Raw genomic sequence first — 16,603 nt, forward strand, 5'->3', positions numbered from 1 at the left:
TATTGGCCTATCATTGGCCATTTGTATTGTATGGCGTCATTTTTTAATGGCACTAGAAAGCTTCTGAGCTAGGCAATCTTTGTGTATTACTGTATCTTGGACTTTTTAGATTATTTGTAGGCACGTTAAAAGGATGTGCGTAACCTATGAAGAACCTATCATCATAAAATGTTTAATTAAAGCAACATTTTACAGAACTAAATCTTCCACTTTTTTATGATTAGGTTTTTTTTGCCCCGAACTAATAATCTTCATAAATCACTATATCCTCTAATCTGCTTATTTGTATTTTAGAATAAGTATCTATTATTGTGTACACATGGAGCCCAAATACAACTCATAACCCTTATGACCTTTTCCCATACACTAAAGATTTAAATGTGCAAAAAATGATTAATACAATGGAACTTTGAATTTAGCATTCAAAGCAGAGTAATTAAGGTTATGCATTTTTAATGGCTCGGCAGCAGTGCATCAGCCGCAACTAAACCTCAAATTTATACACATTCAGACGTTTTTCAAAATTTTAAAAAGTGGGATTGCCATATTTGGGTCAGGTTTAGACTTCCAGCTGATTTTAAAATTTGTAAAAGATTGATTTTTCTGAGGGTTAAAGTCGGCTGACGCGTGGCTGCCGATCCCTGGCATTTTTCCTATATCTCACAAAACAACTCATTAAGAAAGAATAAAAATAATAACTTAATTGATTTGAGAGAGAAGCCATTAATAGAGTTAATGAGTTAATGAAGTTGGCTCACATGAAGGAGACTAGCACCAAAATCGAAGAATGAAGAAAGCTAGCACCTAATGTCTTAAAGTGAAGAAAGGTAGCACCCAAAATCTAATATGAATAAATAAAATAATGAACATATTAAATATTAGTTTATTGATTAAATAAGATAAATCTAATATGAATAAATATGAATAATCCTTATACTAAAGTAACATGATGTCTGTGTGTTTGTGTGTCTGTACCGAAGGATCTCGCTAACCGCTGAACCGATCGGGTTCCCCTTAACAGGGTAGCTTCTCATAGGTCCCGGGAAGGTTTATAACTATTGTGTTCTAAATTTATTTGGCAATAATGATGATCTATAAAAATTCTTTATGTTAGTAAATTTCCCTCTTTTAAAGATAAGTTCCTCGCAAGAATAACTTGGGTGGTAGTTTTAATAATACTTTATGCACTATAAAAAAGCTTTTTGTAAAAATAGAATGCAATATTCCATTATAGATTAAAAGGGCCCTTTACCATACAAAAGCAACCACGCATAAGAAACCAATCTAAAACAGTTTCTGATCTTTATAATCTTACTGAACGATTTGATTACTCTTTTTAGTAATCTTTAACTTTATTGCTTTATGATTTTGAGTTTAAGATGTATTGGGAAGGTTTTAGAACAAAGTACCGGTTTGGTACTGAGAAAAAAACTCTTATTTTCGTCAATTAAAAAAAGTAGGGGGAGGGGCAGAGTTCTTTCCCCCTTCTGCCTAAACCCTGTGGAAGCCTAAACTTAAGTTATAATCAAACAAACAAACGAAAACCAAGCGGAGGTGCTAACCAGAGTATTTTGTGAGAAAGCGCCTATTGACGAACTTAAAGAAATAAAATTTTTTAGAGTGTCCGGAGAATTTGCTTATATGTGCTCATATGTAGCAAATCTCTTTAAGAAGTGTGAGAGAAAGAAAAGGAGGGGGAGATAGATAGATAACAAGGGTAATTAAAGGAGAGAGGGGAGAATAACAAAGAAAATATAATATGATAAGTAAAAATTGAATTATAAATAAAAGGAAAGAAAGAATGAAAAATATGAGAGAATCAATCAAACTTTTACCAACAATAAACTTTAAAAAAAAAAAAAAAGTACATATTGAACATAATTTAGGGTTAGGTTATGTTAGGATATGGGTTTGAGAGCCCGGCAGAAAGACTTCTCTAGACTTGAGATTAAAGAGGGGAAGAGTGTGTTTGTCTGTTCAAGGTATATACGTAAAAAGCAACAATTTTTGAAAAAAAACAAAGAAGCAAAAAGTCCAAAAACAAAAAGGAAACATTTCTTGGATATAATCTTTGAAAATCTTAAAAATGATGGATTGAGTGTGAGTTAGAATAAAGGGGGAATTAGGGGATCTTATGGGAAATTAGGCGATAGGGAGGGGAGGTATGGAAAGAGAAAATCATTCTTTAAAATAAAATATTTAGAATGATTAATATATCTTCACATAAAATCATGGATACATTGTTATATAAAAGATAGATTTGCAAAGTAGATATGTAAATCTAGTAGTAGTAATGGCTAATCTTGGTTAATTTAATGACGTAAATATCAGGCAAATAAACTTTTTATTCCGTTAATATGCTGCCATGATTACTTTAAAATAATAAGTTGAAAAGCCTTGGAGATTATGTGTCTAAGATCTATAATATTATTTTTTCTTCTTATTTGAATAAGAAACTAAATCCTTGTTTATTTTTGGGAATAAATTCTCCTGTCCCTAATCGGAGGGTGTCGGAAGTTATGTGGGAGGCACCGAGGGAGGGTGTGAATTGACAGATACACCAACCTCCCTCTCCCCTGCCCCTACTCCTGACGGAGGAGATTGGTAACAGAGCGAATAATTCCTCCGCTTTGCTTTGTTAAACTTATACACACTCCGATGATAACACATATTTTAATTAGACATGCCCTTTTTAAAAAAAATTTAATGCTTTTAAAATGTGAGATTAAAATATGAAATACTGAAGGATTTCACTAACCGCTGAACCGATATGGTTCTACTTTAAAACGTAGCTTCTCCTAGGTCCTGGGAAAGTTTATAACTGTTTTTAGTCAAGGGATGGTTTCAGGTTTTTTCATGTTTAGATTTAACCCTTTTTAGGCTAATTTTCTACATCCCTTTTCTAATTCATTTGAATACAGAGCCCCTAGATTCTAAGGGCGCAGCTGCTAGTTATTATTATTAATTCATAATATTGCAGGTGAAAGGGATTCAACTAATTAATCTCAATTTCTCATGAATATTAATATCATTATTGTTATTTTAATTACTTCATCCTTTTCAACTTTAAATCTTGGGGAAAGGTACAAAGAGATAAATTTCTATTTTTCTTTATTTATAGCGGAGCTACTCTACAATTCTAAATGTTTGTCACTCACGTTTGGGGAAAATTGTAAATCTTCTCAGCTGCTATCACAGATATACTTACAATGTATAGTAATTATTTTTATAACTCAATCTTCCGTTAGTGACTTTATTGACCTTTTATAAATAGGTGTCGAAAAATTTTAGTGAAGATTATCTTCTTCAACTTGCATCTACGCTTTACCAAACTTTTTCTGTCCGTCTATTTTTTCTTTTTGTGTAAGTTATATTAAAACAAAGAGCTTCGCTACATATGGGTATTTTCATCCCTTTTAGTTTAAATTTCAACTGAGCTTATTAAAAGTAACCTTTAGCAGATACTCCCTTGAAATATATTTTAGCTAACTTAACCTATCCTAAATCATAAATAATAATAATAAAATCTTAAGCCTATATAATCTTATTTTCCTTATATTCAAATTACATAGATTCCCTAAGATTTTATTTCCTTTTAAATTATTCCATGTATCATAATTCTAAATTCTTATTTCCCGAATTATTTGTTTTAATAAGGAGTTTATACGAAACAAAATAAATTATTAAAAAGCTAATAATACATATTTAATTTCTATTAAGTATTGCTATCAAAATAAAGGTAAACAGTACATGTTTTTCTGTATAATTACTACGGAATTATCGGACCATTGCACAGTGGGCCAGCAGGTGTCAAAATACAAAAATTGGGGGGGTATTTGGTTTCTTGGTATTTATTTTTCTTTTCTTGATATGACTAAATTACATACATTAGGGCTTTTAAAAATGATATTTTCAAGGTCCAGGTGTATTTCTGAGTGCGTCCAGTGCCTAACAAAGTAGAGTAGGATTGCATTTTTTAAGGCAATTTTTGACCACTACCAACCCATCTTCAAACATTGCTTACGCAGGCTAATGATGGCTGATTTTCAAAAAATCAAGCCTCAGATAAACGTTATAACAATTGTCATCCGATAATGAAAGTAAAACTAGAAATAGATAAATAAAATGGTATTTAAACAATCAATTATATAAAAAATATTCCTAAAATTTTGCTTATTTTTAAGCATAGGTCAACTTTCAAAGCTTGTAGAAAATTTTGGACAGACTTGGACGGTCTGGGATCTTAACTCTCATAAAATTTAGCTCATTTATAGGCCAGGAGAAAAAATTTTAGCTGCAGCCGTTTGCAGCCGTGCATTCTAGAAAGTTTTAAAATTTGGTGGTTGAATCTTGAAACCTACAATTTCTTATGTATGTTAATTATTTGCATGGCGCATTTTTTTTTTAATAAACCTAATATTATATGTATGAATGTGACAATTTCGTATACTCTCTCTCTTTTTCACTCTCTCTCTTTTTCTCTCTCTTTCTCTCTCTCTCTCTCTCTCTCTCTCGTTGTCTCTCTCTCTCTCTCTCTCTCTCTCTCTTTCTCTCTCTTTCTCCCTCTCCCTCTCTTTCTTCCTCTCTCTCTCTCTTTCTCTCTCTCTCTCTTTCTTTCTTCCTCTCTCTCTTTCTTCCTCTCTCTCTTTCTTCCTCTCTCTCTCTCTAAGTAATTTTTAAAAAAAATCGGCAAAAAATACACCAAAACCAGATGAAGGAGGGGTTAGAGGTGAATTGTACATCAGAGCAAAGTTGCTTAAAATTTAAAAATATGAAATTGTTCTTTTGGTGTTGAAACTGTAAAATTAAGTTTAGAAGTTATTCTAAAAAAATCCGCGAAAAATACACCAAAACCACATGAAGGAGTGGTCAGAGGTTAATTGTACATAAAAGCAAAGTTGCTTAAAATTTAAAAATATGAAATAAGCAAACTTTTAGTTTTTGCATAGATAGACATTTCATGTTTTACAACTTTTTCTCTAAAACCAATAGTTTTTGAGTTATTGAATTTTGAACCGTTTTAGCCAATTCTGGCCCACTGTGCATTGATAGAAACAGCGTATAGTGTCCGATAAAAAAACGTCATACAATACAAATGACCAATGATATGACAGTATATATTGTAATTGACCAATGGTAAATTGTATACTGGCCTTTCATTTGTCATTGTATTGTATGACGTAATTTTTATTGAACACTAAACGCTATTTCCCAATGAGATTTTAGTTTTTACAACTTAATACCAAAAATATTACGCCCATGACTTACTTATATTGAATGGAGCAAAAAACATTGAAATTGTATGTCAAAACAATTTCTATTAATTGTTCAAAAGGTTTATTGCAAAATTAACAATAAATCCAGATGCAATAAAGGAAGAATTTCAATATTTTTATTTCCTGCATTTATACCTTTACAATTTTATAAAGGGTGGCAAATAAAATGGTTATCTTTTAAAATCTTCATTTCACAAGTGCTTTGGTGTGGTTTTAGGCTATTTTTGTGCCTCTTCCCAACCCCTTTAACTTCAGGGCCCCTAGATGTCATGGTAAAGCCACTGGTAAGTTCAATTAGAATTTAAAAGAAAACTGAAATTGTGATTTACAACTAAAATAAATAAAATATGGAACGTTTAGGAAAGCTAATAACTTTTGACTGGTGGCTCTTATATAAGAACAAAATAATAGGCGGTCACCCTGCATATGTATTTATAGATATGGTGATGAAACATTGATGATACAAGATTCAAGCTCAGACGGTTCTAAGATTTTTTTGTTTCATAGTGTAACAGTACCTTTCAACCTTCCAATGCCAATCTATCAATATGTGATACTAAGAAAATTGTTAACTTTGAAAACATTTTCTAGAGGAAGGGTGCGTGCACCCTTTCCTTAACTAAACATATCAAAAGTGTTCGTTCAAATATTAAATAAAATATTTGCATTGTAAATAGCAACTCTTTTTCTAAATATAAATAGGGTATGTGTATTAGTGACTTACGGAAGTAATGTTTTTAGAAATGAAAAATTGTCTGGTCGTTATGAAACTTTGCAAAAATGGACGCTGTATGATTTCTATACATTAATGTTTTTTTTTAGCCACAAAGAAGAACAGTAGTGATGCAATTTATGAAACTGTATTACAAATTCAGATTTCTACTTATTTAGTTAATTTTTATGCTCTTTTTGATTTTTAAAAAGAAGATGAACAAAAATCTTTAATTGAAAACCAAATTCATAATATAATTGATTACTTTCAGTCTTAGTTTTGGGATGTTGCAATCCTTGATTCCATAGTAAATTTTTATACTCTTTTAGTCCCATTAACATTTGCATATGTAAATTATGTGCATATAATTCTTCCAAATGCACTTTCAAATCTATAAAGAGGTCATGTATATAACGTTTAAAAATATAGTTTGTTGCTTATGCTATTTGTTTTAGATTTTAGAACCTTCGATATTTCAATACTAAATTTATCTATGTTACACAAAAATGACTCATATTGCATGGCGGCGAGAAAAAGACAATTTAACTTTTGTAAAATAAAAATCATTTTGATATTAATGGTAAATATTCAACTTTTAAAGCCATATTGGAGTTTTAAAAGCACATATATAAGTTATATAGTTAGCCATTATACCAATTGCTAGGTCTTTATCTTTTTCTTAAAGCTTTGTTTAAATCCTTAATAAAATTTTTAAAAGGCTGAGTTTCTGAGATATTTTAAGATGTGGATTTTTGATTGAAGTTTATGTAATGTATTGTTTAATCCTGTGCAAAACTGCGCGCCTCGTTTTTGCACGGCAGCTTGTAGGCCTTATTGGACATTTGCGCCAACATACATTTATATCCCTAGCATATTTAAATATTTATAAGTCCTAGAAATCAAAATATTTTAAGCCATGGAATACCAACTCGCCACTTATTCAAATTGTAAAATGAAACAGGCGAAAAATAATTGAGAAAAATGATAAAACGAAACCCCTTTTCAATTGGATTTCAATACTTGAATTTATTTAGAGACAACGTAGTAAATCAATGGCTTTTTAAAACCTTAATATGGAATTTTATAATTATTATTTTAATCCACAACATACCTTCCGAGCTTTTACTATTATAAGAAGAACCATCTTGATGATGGTGAGCGTGCTGTGGGCTACCAGATCCAACCTGGTGCCCATGACCGCCAGCAGCTGGATCTATCTGGAGGGTGTGACCGCCAGCAGGATCAACCTGATGGCCACCGTGACTCTGCTGGTGGGCCTCCCAGGTATACTGTTGTCCAGTCAAGTTCTAGTTGGATTAAGATATAAATTTTCATGTTCTTTTAGGGATTCGTAAAAAAAATTATTGGCCTCCTTTTTTTATGCCAGTCCCAAAAAGTATGATTAACGTATCATTTCATTCCTTAAGAATATTTACAAATAATATTATTTACGACCGTGAAAAAAGAAAAAACTAGAGGTAAAATTGGTTTTCATCAGCTTCAATTTTTTTTTTAATCAGGAAAATAAGCAGAACGGTCAGGGTAGTTACCAAGTTGTTTACAAGTCTGATTTTTTTATTTTAACTCACCAAAGAAAGCTCTTACCAAATCGAAATAAAATCAACTATGATTTCATATGTTTCTTCATTGTAAGTAAAGTTTTGATCTAGATTCAGCAAAGTAATGCAAGGATACTCCCACTAAAGTTAGAATTTAAAAAAAGAAATAGGTAGATTAAATGATAGAGAGAGTATATGGTATAACGTTAAATTCTAACAATTGAATTACAAAATGGTTAGAAAATTATCATTTGCCTCTTATTTTGTGGAAATTTTTCATTTAATGTGAAGAAAATATGTATAATGTATTTACTTCTTCCAAAATAAGTGGTAAGAAATGTTACATTTACATTGAAACGTTTAAGAAGCATATAATTTGTTTTTAATTAATCTCAACAGAATCTTTACCAAACGCAGCCAACAAATTGGTAAACACCATATTCTTTCGAATGAGTTGATAGCAAACTTTTCTTTTCCTCTTCAAATTTAAATGTATTTTAAAACTAGTTTTAGACAGAATTAATGAGACATTTTATGTTTAGATTTTATATCTTTCCTGTTGCTTTTCAGAGTCCATTTCTAATCTTTAATCACTGTAGATTTTATTTAAATAACACTTGTATTAACCAATCATAGTTAAGGTCATTAGAGTTGACCCCCAAGCTATAGCAACACAGGCTAGGTCATTTTTTTGGTGGGGTTACGCTTCACTGGTTTGGGGTTATTCACTGTTATGTTATATTTCAGAACACCTAAAGTGCTAAAAGTGTTAAAAGGGTCAAATTAAATTTTTGAGAATTTTTTATTGCGCTCGTGCGTGCTCGTGTTGATTTAATGGAATCTGTTGAGAATGGCTGTACGCGCGTGGATGTGATGATAACCGACTTGCAGACCTCTCAACACTAAACTGTTGAGGTGTCAATGATCTATGGGTAGGAGAGGAGCTCCCCCATGGTCCCCTCCCTGTGTCTCCGATGTAGTTTGTTGCATATGAATATATTGCTTCTTAGTGGCGTGTACGCGACACCTATTTAACTCTCCCTCTCTCTCTCTCTCTCTCTCTCTCTCTCTCTCTCTCTTTGTCTCCGAGAGCATATTTCTCGCCTCTCTGGTCAAGCGCTACCTATACAGCCAATCACAGGTCTTTCCAAAACTTTTAATAACCAATGACAAGCGAGTATTTTGGGTTAGCGGCGCGCCACAGCGCCGAGAACGAGAAAATAATTAGTTTGACAAATAGCGAGAGTTTGTATTCGTCACTCAACACTTGGCTCCGCTCTCCAGTGCTCCTATTGGCTAAAATCCCTCGGAGTCGACTCTGATTGGTGGAAAAAGGAACAATGAATCAAGAAAGGGGAGAATTGGAAGGAAGGGATAAGCTTTTGACATAATGGGCTACTACATATATTATTTTTTTTAGTAGCGCAGCTTCTCTGTTACAAGGACTCATACGCATTTATTTCAACAAAGGTTAGCTCTGTTTCTAATTTAGGCATGTTAGAGTCGTCTTATAAATTTTAAACAATAATGATTCCTGTAACAGTAAGAAACTACGCTTGAATTTATAGCAATTGTATAACTAACACTTGAAAGTCTGTTTACTTACTTTAAAAAAAAATATATCACAAATTCATTTTAAAAAATGTTTAATGTGTACGATTTTTTATTCAATTAGCCTAACTTTTTGGATGTTTCAATCCTTGTTGAACAGAGAACCAATTAGTAGAGAGGCTAAAAACTTCCCTTTATAAACCCCCTAGAGGATATTAATATTTCAAAAATCATTATTTTTACATGAAAATAATGAATTTATTATTAATCACTCTTTGCTTTAGTTCAAAACAAGGACAACGCTGTAATAAAAAATGTTTTATGGTGCTTTTCTAAATAAAAGATTTTTATCTATTATGTTTAAAGGATTATAATATAACAAACGTCGTAGTGGACAAGCGCAGAAGTGTCTAAATATTAAGTAAATTAAGTATTTCTATACAGGTTAAGTTAGATTCAGACATGAATATAGAACAAGCACCCCGCATGGATTAGGCAATTAAAAACTTATAAGATGGTTTAAAGTGGGTTAGGTCCACTCTGACGTTTGTCCACTCTGACGTTTGTCCACTCCGCCGAGTAGCTTTGCTCAGTACAAATATACGTAAACAGACACAAATAAGATTAAATATAAACAAAACCTTGCGGGGATGCTGAGATTTTCAAATAAATTTTACAACAAATAAATATATTATAAAATATCGCCAAATATTTTTTTTTGCAAATGCTCTTTTTAGATCTGTTTTGAGGAGCAAAGCTTTTATATAGGTAACTTATTTTAAATTGCTAAATGTAATCTTCATGAAATTAATTTTATCACATTGCCATTGATGTTTAATGAAATTGGATTTATTTTTATATAATTTTAACTTTTTTAAAAACTAAAAACGAGGACGATTGTATATTAACAAAGTATTTAGATCAAATGAAATATTAGACAATACTAAGCAATATTAGGAACTTAAAAACCAATATTCTTCAAATAGATTATTGATAAAAAGATAATTATTCTAGTTAAAATACAGAATGATTTTATTTAATTTTTACAATTATTGTTGCTACGCAACTTATTGTCCTTGTTGTGTGCCAATAAACATTGCTAGCCATTATTTTTATGCAATATTTTTGTTTGGACTATTTTCAGTGTGTTTATTGTAACTATTTGCCATGATTATAAGGAATGATAAATAAGCTAAAAACGGGAACGGGTCAGGGGTTAAAATAATCTTTTAAAATGATTGAAAAATTGAACCTTTTAGCTGAGGTTATTTAAAAGGCAAGATTTTTAAAAATATCAATAATGGATATAGGATATATGTGGATATATTGACTGTGGGAAATTTAGCTTGCTAATATGGACCTCTATTATGGGACAGGTTGTAAATTCAGTAGTAGGTAAGTGCATAGGATAAAGGGGGTGGATGGGGGGTAACGTTATTTTAGTCAGCTGCGAGCATTACTTATCAGAGAACATAGAAATATGTTGCAACATCAAAGTAATAATATATCGATTATTTTAATCTCATACCCTTGTACCACAAAGTCCTAAAATCTTTAAACAACTTTTGACCAATTTACTTACTACTTGTGCTTGTAAGGTGGAGTGCGGTGGTGCAGAGGTGGGGTGAGTTGGGTTGAGGTGGTGCAGAGGTGGGGTGAGTTGGGTTGATGTGGTGCAGAGGTGGGGTGAGTTAGGTTGAGGTGGTGCAGAGGTGGGGTGAGTTGGGTTGAGGTGGTGCAGAGGTGGGGTGAGTTGGGTTGAGGTGGTGCAGAGGTGGGGTGAGTTGGGTTGAGGTGGTGCAGAGGTGGGGTGAGTTGGGTTGAGGTGGTGCAGAGGTGGTGTTTATGTGTTTAGCATCTTGAATTATTACCTAGAAATATTCTACACAAAACAAACAACACATTAGGCATCCAGTTGAAAGGATGATCGGTTAGATCAACTTATCTGCAATTTCATAGGTAATTCAAAAGTAAGTTCTAGTACGGTAGGAATGTCTTGGCCCAAAACAGGTTCAACGTATTACCATGCACAGTTATTTTTTTTAGACAAAGGTCATTCAATCAAAAATTTGGTGTTACTTAATCTAAAGGCTAGATACTGCTTCCCTTAGTTATCCTTGGTTGTTGGACATGGCGTTAAATTGTCATGGACTGCAGCCTCACCCGTATGAAGGCAGCTTCTACCAACAATTAAATTAATTCGTAAAAAATCACGAAACCTATACTTGTTTTTCAGCTGTCGTTGGGGGGCAACACATCGTAAAATTGACGACCTTTCCATTTGCCCCCAAAATATTATTTTAGATTTATTTTGCTTGTTGGTTATACCTTATTCCTGGTATGAAGTAATAGAAGTGATAGCCCATTGCTGATAATCTGTTTTTCATTTTATTAAAAAGAAGTTATATTTTAAATTTTAATAAGTTTTGCCTTGAAAAATAAAAAAGCTACACAAATTTTAAATAAAAAGACAGTCCATAATCTTATAAAATTTCTTTATACAATCTAAATGAAAATACTGTACCTTGAAAAGAAATATTAGTACAAACAGCTATGAATACAGAAAATGTATAAAATTCTATACAAAATGTATGCATTTGCCGCTAGACTAAAAATAAAACTGTAAAAATACCTCAACGATGGGCAAAGGAAAACGACCCAAAATATAAAGTACACATAACTTAAGACAAAAAATTATAAATGTATTTCACTTTGAAATATCATTTTCAAAAATCTTAAGTAAAGAATGAAATAATTTAATATCTATTCTATATTTAAAAATGAAATAAGGAGTTTTTATTTTTAAATTATAAATGATTTGCTGGGTTAAAATAGGACGACACAATGGATGTATTCCTTTGATAGTTGGATAAAAGGAGGGTTGAAGCCCCTTTATCCCCGCTTAAAGTAAAGCTTCAATTGATTTACTTTCCATCTTTATAATTTATAAATTTAAGTAAAAGATGTATGAAACTTTATAGAATATTAGAGCTTTATACCTAATTATTTCATTCTTTGTCAATCCTGCCGCGCGTCAGGCACGAATATTGTCTCAAATTTAAACTCGTCTGTATGCTTTGAGAACAAATTTGAAAAGAGGGATTGCCATATTTGGGTAAAGTTTTGACTTCCAGCTGATTTTTAAATTGCAAAAGGTTGATTTACCTAAGACTTACAGGTGGCTGACGTTCGGCTGCCGAGCCCTGTCTTCAATTTTGGGAATACCTTTGTTAGATGTATGTATGTAAATAAAACATGTCCATTGTATGCATGCCTTCGCCAGTGAAATAATCCAAACATTTTTCTTTGACACGACAAAACTTTCAGGATAAATTTATCGCCCTTATTGGTATGTGTTTGACACAAAATCAGTTTACTTAAATTTTCAGTAAATTTTCTTGATTAGAGTGAAAAAACATCTATTAGTTGTCAGGAAGTTGAGAGGTTTAAATCTGGAGATATATTGTGGATGAATGGATTTATTATTTCTTGGATCTTACACCAGATTATCATATAGTCTGTTAGATTGATTTTGCAGGTGGCCAGAATAACAAAACCCCACATCCACACCTTTCATCCCCTCCCCTCACAAAACCATTGCAAAAATACGGTTAATGAGTCTACCTGAAACTCCATAGATATAATTTAAATTAATTTAATTTTTTTTCTTTTTTCCACCTTTTTTTGACTTAATTTTTAGGTCAGTCAGATACTTGCAGTATATAGTAAGTGATATTTGTGATAATCTGGTATTTCTTAGATTTAGTATGTGTGTTGTGACTTTTGCTAATATTTGCCCTAAACACTCTTTTTACTTGCATAGTACACAGGGATACAGGGACAGAACAAGAAAGGTAAATTAACATACCTTCAAAATTTTATATGTACAAATAGGGGATATATAAAACGTAGTTATAATGACAGAGGAAAATTTGTTGTAAATTTAGATTGCTAATATGGATCTAAGTTATTGGCCAATTCGTTCATCCAGCAGGAAGGAGGGAACGGAGTGGATGGGAAGTATGTTATTGTAGCCATTTGGGATTATCACTTTATTAGAAACATGAAATCTGGTGCAACATCCAGGTATTTTTATATCGATTAACCAATGCGCACTTTAGAAATCGAGGGAGCAAAATCTTCCATGGGCATAGAGTCATACTGATTAAGATTTTTGAACTTACAAAATAAAACAAGGAACCAGAATTCTGACAAACAATGCTTTAGGTCGGTTTAGACCAACTCCATTGCCTGTGTTTCTCCGCTTTTTTTCCCAATTCCCCTGAGTTTCTTTAATTTTAAAAATACATTATTCTATTGTTCGTCTTATTTGTTGAGCTTCGCTTCTGTAGATTTTGTCAATGTCATCCTTGATTTTATATTACCATTTAGTTGTAATTAAAAATAAATATATAAATCTATAGTTACTAAAAAATAGTTCTTTGAAATGCGTTTAAGTATTAGGTTTCTAAACAAAGCTAATCCTCTCACAAGTTTAGTGAATAAAAGTGGCATTTTTTTATTGCAAAATCTTTTGTTTTTATTCCCCAAACTGTGCTTTTTAAAAAAAGTCTAATTCTAGAATTTCTAACCAATGGTTTAAGGGGTAGTTTGGAAGCTGCCCTTTCTTTCTCTACCCAATTTATTTTCATATTTACCTATTCAAAAAATATTAGAGTAGCTATATTACTAGATATTGTTGACTTTTATTTGACTACTTTGATATTATTCACTAAAAACTGTCAGCACAAAGACAGATCTTGGGCTAATTCAGAGTCTGATCTTGTACAGAAAAAAATGTACATATGTTTTTTTCTGAAGATTTAGAAATATTTTTGGATTGGTTTATGTAAATGTGCAAATCTAAGGTATTTCTATAAAAAGATATAAATGCAACTTTTAGAAGCAGTAGTTGCCCATATACTTTTTTTTAAATTGCGCACATTCTCGGTATTGTTGGTGTCTGTCATCCAAATACAAAATTGACAGTGAAATCACATAATGATCTTTTTAGTCCCCCAAGATTAGAGTCTAGCAGTCAATAGTAAACAAAACTTTTTTTATTTAAGTGGCGAAGCCACTACAAAATTTATAACATTAATTCATTTTTTCATTTTTCCATTTCCAAGAGCCTCATTTGGCTTTACCATAGAAGGGATGGGTTATACCACCCCCTCCCTCTTTTTGTTCAGAAAATAAAATCAAATATTAGGGGGGGGGGGGGTACTTTTTTTTCTGCAGGCCATATAATGGAAGCGGGTGGGTTGACTAACCACTACAAAATATCTCAAAGTATATCCAGGACCAAGTAGTTGCTGCGTTGTTTAGATTTTTATCATTCTTGTTTTCATCTGCATTCAATAGTTTAGAATAAACAAGATTATTTTCCGTTATTTTACCCTAGTTAAAAAAAGTTAGTATATTTAGAACCAGCGGCTACGCCCCTAGAGGAGAATCATATCGGTTCAGACTTATGACAACCGACATTCAAACTAGATAGAATATCTACATAGGTTATCCTTTCTATAATACTAGCGGCTTCGCCCCTAGCCTCTGGGGGCTTTGCCCCAAGAGGTTTAAACAAACCAATTTTTCGTATTTTAGATTTAAAAGAAAAATTAGAAGAAAAAAAATTTCGGGGTGGGAATTTTTTTTTTTTTTTGGGGGGGGGGGGGTAGTCGAGCCCACTATTTTGATTTTAGTTTTAAAAAGCAAAATTTTTTTTTGGGGGGGGTTGTCCCACCCCCTAAGAAAATAGTTATAAACCTTCCCGGGACCTATGAGAAGCTACCCTGTAAAGGAGAACCCGATCAGCAGCGGTTAGCGAGATCCTTCGCTACAAACAAACAGACAAACATCGTTCTACTTTGTATTATAGATACCCAATCTCTTTCTTAAGTCTTAAGGGATAAGGCAATGGAAAACGAAAATTTGATGTAGCCCCGATGATGGTAAGCAAAATTACTCCTTCTTTAGAATACAATTATTGGTTGAAACGTTTGGACACTGTTAGTAAATGTGTCTAATCACAATTCAATAAAAGTACCCAAAGTTTTTGAGCAAACGAAAAAAACTTTGAGTACTCCTTTTTTCCAACATTTCAAATTATATGTAAATTTTATATATTTATTTCTTTTGATTTGGATGTGTACCTTATATACCTTTACATACAAAAATTTCAAATAATTTTATTTTTGTACATTGCAATTTAAGCAAATTCTTTTGGATACATATAAAACATCATTACATGATGACCAAGACAAAATATAATAACACGTACATTTTTCTGCACTCTGAAAAATCATATGCTTTATTCTTTAATCCATCTAAACATCAAACAATTAAGTACCTTCAAGAAATCAAGTATAGAACTGTTTAAGGATAACAAAAAAGTTTACATGTTTATTGCTAGATATTGTTCATCCATCTATTACATACATTACTAAGTGTCATTTCATATGTATTACATTTATTCTGAGGCAACTTCCTTAAATTTTATGATTTTTTAATTTTGATAAATGTAGATTTTGTAACATTTAATAATTTATATAAGTACTAGTGGCTGCGCTCCTAACAACCAGGGCAGAAAAATAGCATAAAAACACCTTAAAAATAATATAAAATCTACCTAAAATCATTCATGGCCCTCTATGAAGCTTACCTAAAATGTAGATATCAATCATATTAGTAACTACCGAAATCTTAGTATACAGAAAAAAATCTTACTGATTTATATAATAGGACTAGCGGCCTATCATCTAGGGGCCTTGTATTCAAAGGGGTAGTGAACTGGGGACAGATAAGTAGCCTAAAACCCTCCTAAGTTATTGAAATTCTATGCTTCAGACAAATTCCTTTGTTACATATTTTTTAATCACTTTAACCTTTGTTTGCATTGTTCTACTGTAATCAAAACTAAATAAGAAAGTGGCCAGCTAAACTATTCTGAGAATATTTAAAGTTCTCAGCTAAAGTTAACTCAGGTATGAATGTATTCCTTGGCAAGTTCTAAAGTCATTTGTTTTCAATAGAATAACAGCGTTGTAGACGGGTAGCAAACTATAAATTAACTGTGACACTAAAGAACAAAGTGACTCTAGAACCTAATTATAAATCAATTTAGGGGACCACCCACAATTTATCTAACACACATCCTGTTACACTTTTTTAAAGAAAACTGTAAAACTAAAATGATTTAAAAGAAAATTAAAAGTATAGCTTTTCTATTTTAACTAACAGTTTTAAAACCTCTCTACGACCAAAGTAACACTTTGTTTACTTTTAAGGTATAAACACTATAACAAAACAACTTACATTCTACTATACATTGTTTGTAGCTTACGATTTCGATAGCTATTTAACCGATTAAGTTTTCCATTTTATGGAAGCATCTTATAGATCCCTGGGTTGTGTTTGACTATTTATTCTTATATCTAAGTTTTGTATTAGGCTATTTTCCTAATGTCCTTACTCCTTTGAATACAGAGCTTCTTGGTGGTAGGAGC

The 16,603-nt window shown here is 31.9% G+C and overlaps 1 protein-coding gene across 1 annotated transcript in view; it reads right to left on the reverse strand.

The window, feature by feature from the left end:
* LOC145314912 (uncharacterized) overlaps positions 1-12,734 on the reverse strand; it is a 36,867-nt gene extending 24,133 nt beyond the window's left edge. The window contains exons 1-2 of the mRNA XM_080154989.1: positions 12,723-12,734; positions 7,100-7,295 (exon numbers count right to left, since the gene is read on the reverse strand). Coding sequence (XP_080011115.1) covers positions 7,100-7,295; positions 12,723-12,734 — 208 coding nt within the window. The remainder of the gene's footprint in view (positions 1-7,099; positions 7,296-12,722) is intronic.
* Between the last annotated feature and the right edge of the window lie 3,869 nt (positions 12,735-16,603).

This window comes from Acartia tonsa, chromosome 3, assembly GCF_053477335.1.
Source record: "Acartia tonsa isolate MP-2025a chromosome 3, ASM5347733v1, whole genome shotgun sequence".
Lineage (NCBI taxonomy): Eukaryota > Metazoa > Arthropoda > Copepoda > Calanoida > Acartiidae > Acartia > Acartia tonsa.